Source organism: Dipodomys ordii, unplaced genomic scaffold (genome assembly GCF_000151885.1).
Source record: "Dipodomys ordii isolate 6190 unplaced genomic scaffold, Dord_2.0 Scaffold6299, whole genome shotgun sequence".
NCBI lineage: Eukaryota > Metazoa > Chordata > Mammalia > Rodentia > Heteromyidae > Dipodomys > Dipodomys ordii.
Window position 1 is genome coordinate 1 of NW_012273512.1, and position 2,698 is coordinate 2,698.

The 2,698-nt window shown below is 48.3% G+C and overlaps 1 protein-coding gene across 1 annotated transcript; it reads left to right on the forward strand.

Moving 5' to 3' along the window:
• Positions 1-456: 456 nt before the first annotated feature.
• Positions 457-1,719, forward strand: LOC106002273 (helicase ARIP4-like; the record flags this gene model as incomplete). The annotated part of the gene is made up of 2 exons (XM_013037172.1): positions 457-629; positions 1,523-1,719. Coding segments are annotated over 2 exons (370 nt in total), but the record flags the coding sequence as incomplete, so codon positions are not given.
• Between the last annotated feature and the right edge of the window lie 979 nt (positions 1,720-2,698).

A 2,698-nucleotide genomic window follows, 5' to 3' on the forward strand; every position in this document is an offset into this window, starting at 1 on the left:
TTTTTGCTTATGTGGTGCTGAGGAATCGAACCCAGGGCCTCATGCATGCAAGGCAAGTGCTCTACCACTGAGCCAACTTCCCAGCCCGTCCCCAAAGCTTTTTTGTGCAAGGCTAGTACTCTACCACTTGAGCTATACCTCCACATTTGGATGTTTTGGGTTTTTGTTTGTTTGTTTGTTCATTTTTGTAAGTTGTGGGGCTTGAACTCTGGGCCTGGGTGCTGCCTGAGCTCTTCTGCTCAAGGCAAACACTCTACCACTTGAGCCTCAGCACCACTTCTGGTTTTCTGGTGGTTCATTGGAGAGAAGAGTCTCACAGACTTTCCTGTCCGGTCTGGCTTTGAACCATGATCTTCAGATCTCAGGCCTCCTGCATAGCTATGATTACAGCACCCAGCTTGTACTTGAGTTATGAGCCTTCTTTGCCATGTGCTGACTTTGTCTTTTCCCTTTTAGATCGAGTGGTAGATGATCTAAACCCAATGTTGAACTTCACCCGAAAGGAGGTGGAAAACCTACTGCACTTTGTTGAGAAGGAGCCAGCTCCCCAGACATCCTTGAATATAAAGGGCATCAAGGAGTCAGTCTTGCAACTTGCCTGTCTGAAATTCCCTCACCTCATCACCAAGGTACAAACCTGGGATGCTCAAGAGTCCCCAGCATGGCAGTCTTAGTCACGGAAGGTTTGTCTGGCCACCTTGCTTCCAAAGATGAAATGGCATTTCATGCAGACAGCTTGGGCTTCGCACAAGTCCCCTTCGCATTTCCAACTACCTGCCTCCACCTCTGATCCTAGAAATGCTCAGCTATGTGAAATAATTTGAATATTGTGTTCCACAGTGGAAAGAGAAGGCAGAGTTCTGAAAAATGACGATTTTTTTATTCTCTGAACTCCCCCAGCCTTTCTAAGAGTATTAGGAATCTACAGATGGTGTTCTGTTAGATTTATAAAGTATATTCTTATTGTTGTTGTTGGACATGGGGCTTGAATGCTGGGCCTGAGTGCTGTCCCTGAGCTCTTCAGCTCAAGATGAGCACTCTGCCTGCCACTTGAGCCTCAGCTTGGAGATAAGAGTCTAACAGGCTTTCCTGCCTGGCCTGGCTTTGAACCATGATCCTCAGATCTCAGCCTCCTGGGTAACTAGGATTACAATTACAGGACTGAGCCACTGGTACCTGGCATTTTTTTTTTTTTAATGCCAGTCCTGGGTCTTAAACTCAGGGCCTCGGTGCTTTAACTGAGCTTCTTTGGCTTATCACTTGAGCCATAACCACCGCTTCCAGCCTTTTCTAAATAGTTTATTGGAGATAAGAGGCTTACAGACTTTCTTGCCTGGGCTGGCTTTGAACCGCAAACCTCAGATCTCAGCCTCCTGAGTAGCTAGGATGTCAGGCACGAGCCACTGGCACCCAGCTTGAAGCACATTCTTGAAGACCGTTGCCTGTGTATCTGTGAGCAGCCCCTTCCTAATTTCTAAGTAAGGCCTAATGTAATTAAATTCCACACCCCTCATGTCCCCAGGAGCCTTTTGAGCACGAGTCACTGCTCCTCAACCGAAAGGATCACAAGCTGACCAAGGCTGAGAAGAAGGCAGCAAAGAAAAGCTATGAGGAGGACAAACGCACGTCAGTGCCCTATACCCGCCCATCCTATGCACAATATTACCCCGCCAGTGACCAGAGCCTGACCAGCATCCCCGCCTTTAGTCAGAGAAACTGGTAGGTGGCTGAAAGGAAAAGGCTTGCGGGTTAGGCCTGACCCAAATACCTTTCGATTAATTTCCATCGGGCTGCTGTAAGCTGGTAAGTTGTGCTCTAGGGTCAGGTGTCAAAACACTCCAGTAGTCCTGGTGTTTTAGGTGACTGTATTTTTTTTTTTTTGTCAGCTGTGGGGCTTGAACTCTGGGCCTGGGTGCTGTCCTTGAGCTCTTCAGCTCAAGACTAACACTCTACCACTTGAGCCACAGCACCACTTCCTGTTTTCTGAGTATTTTATTGGAGATAAGAGTCTCATGGTCTTTCCTGCCTAGGCTGGCTTTGACCCAGGGTCCTTAGATCTCCGCCTTCTGAGTAGCTAGGATGACAGGTGTGAGCCACCTGCAACATACTTTTGACTACTTGTCTGTAAAAGTGAGGTGCTCGCTTTGACACTCAGGTGAGCCCTTCTGAATTCCTGGGTGGTAGGGGGAGTGTAGCTTCGCACACTGCAGAAGCTCAGCCCTTCCACACAGCTGCATTCCTACCATGGCACCGTGGCCCTAGCCCTCAAATGGCAGTGAAGGTCAAGGTTAAAGGCCATATTGTCCCAATGTCTTAGATTGCAGTTGGGGAACTTGCTGCTCCTTCATGGAATTTCATTCTGTGACTGTGCTACAACGAAGCTCTAAAAAACAAAAACAAAAAAAAAGGTTCTGATGGCTCACGCCTGTCATCCTAGCTAGCTACTCAGGAGGCTGAGATCTGAGGATCACAGTTCAAAGCCAACCCAAGCAGAAAAGTCCATGAGACTCTTACTGTGGAGGCTGAGATCTGAGGATTACGGTTCAAAGCCAGCCCGGGCAGGAAGGTTCAAAGCCAGCCCGGGCAGGAAAGTCAGTGAGACTTTTTTTTTTTTTTTTGGTTGACCGTGAAGCCTGAACTCTGGGCCTGGGCGCTGTCCCTCAGCTCTTCAGCTCAAGGCTAGTGTTCTACCACTTGA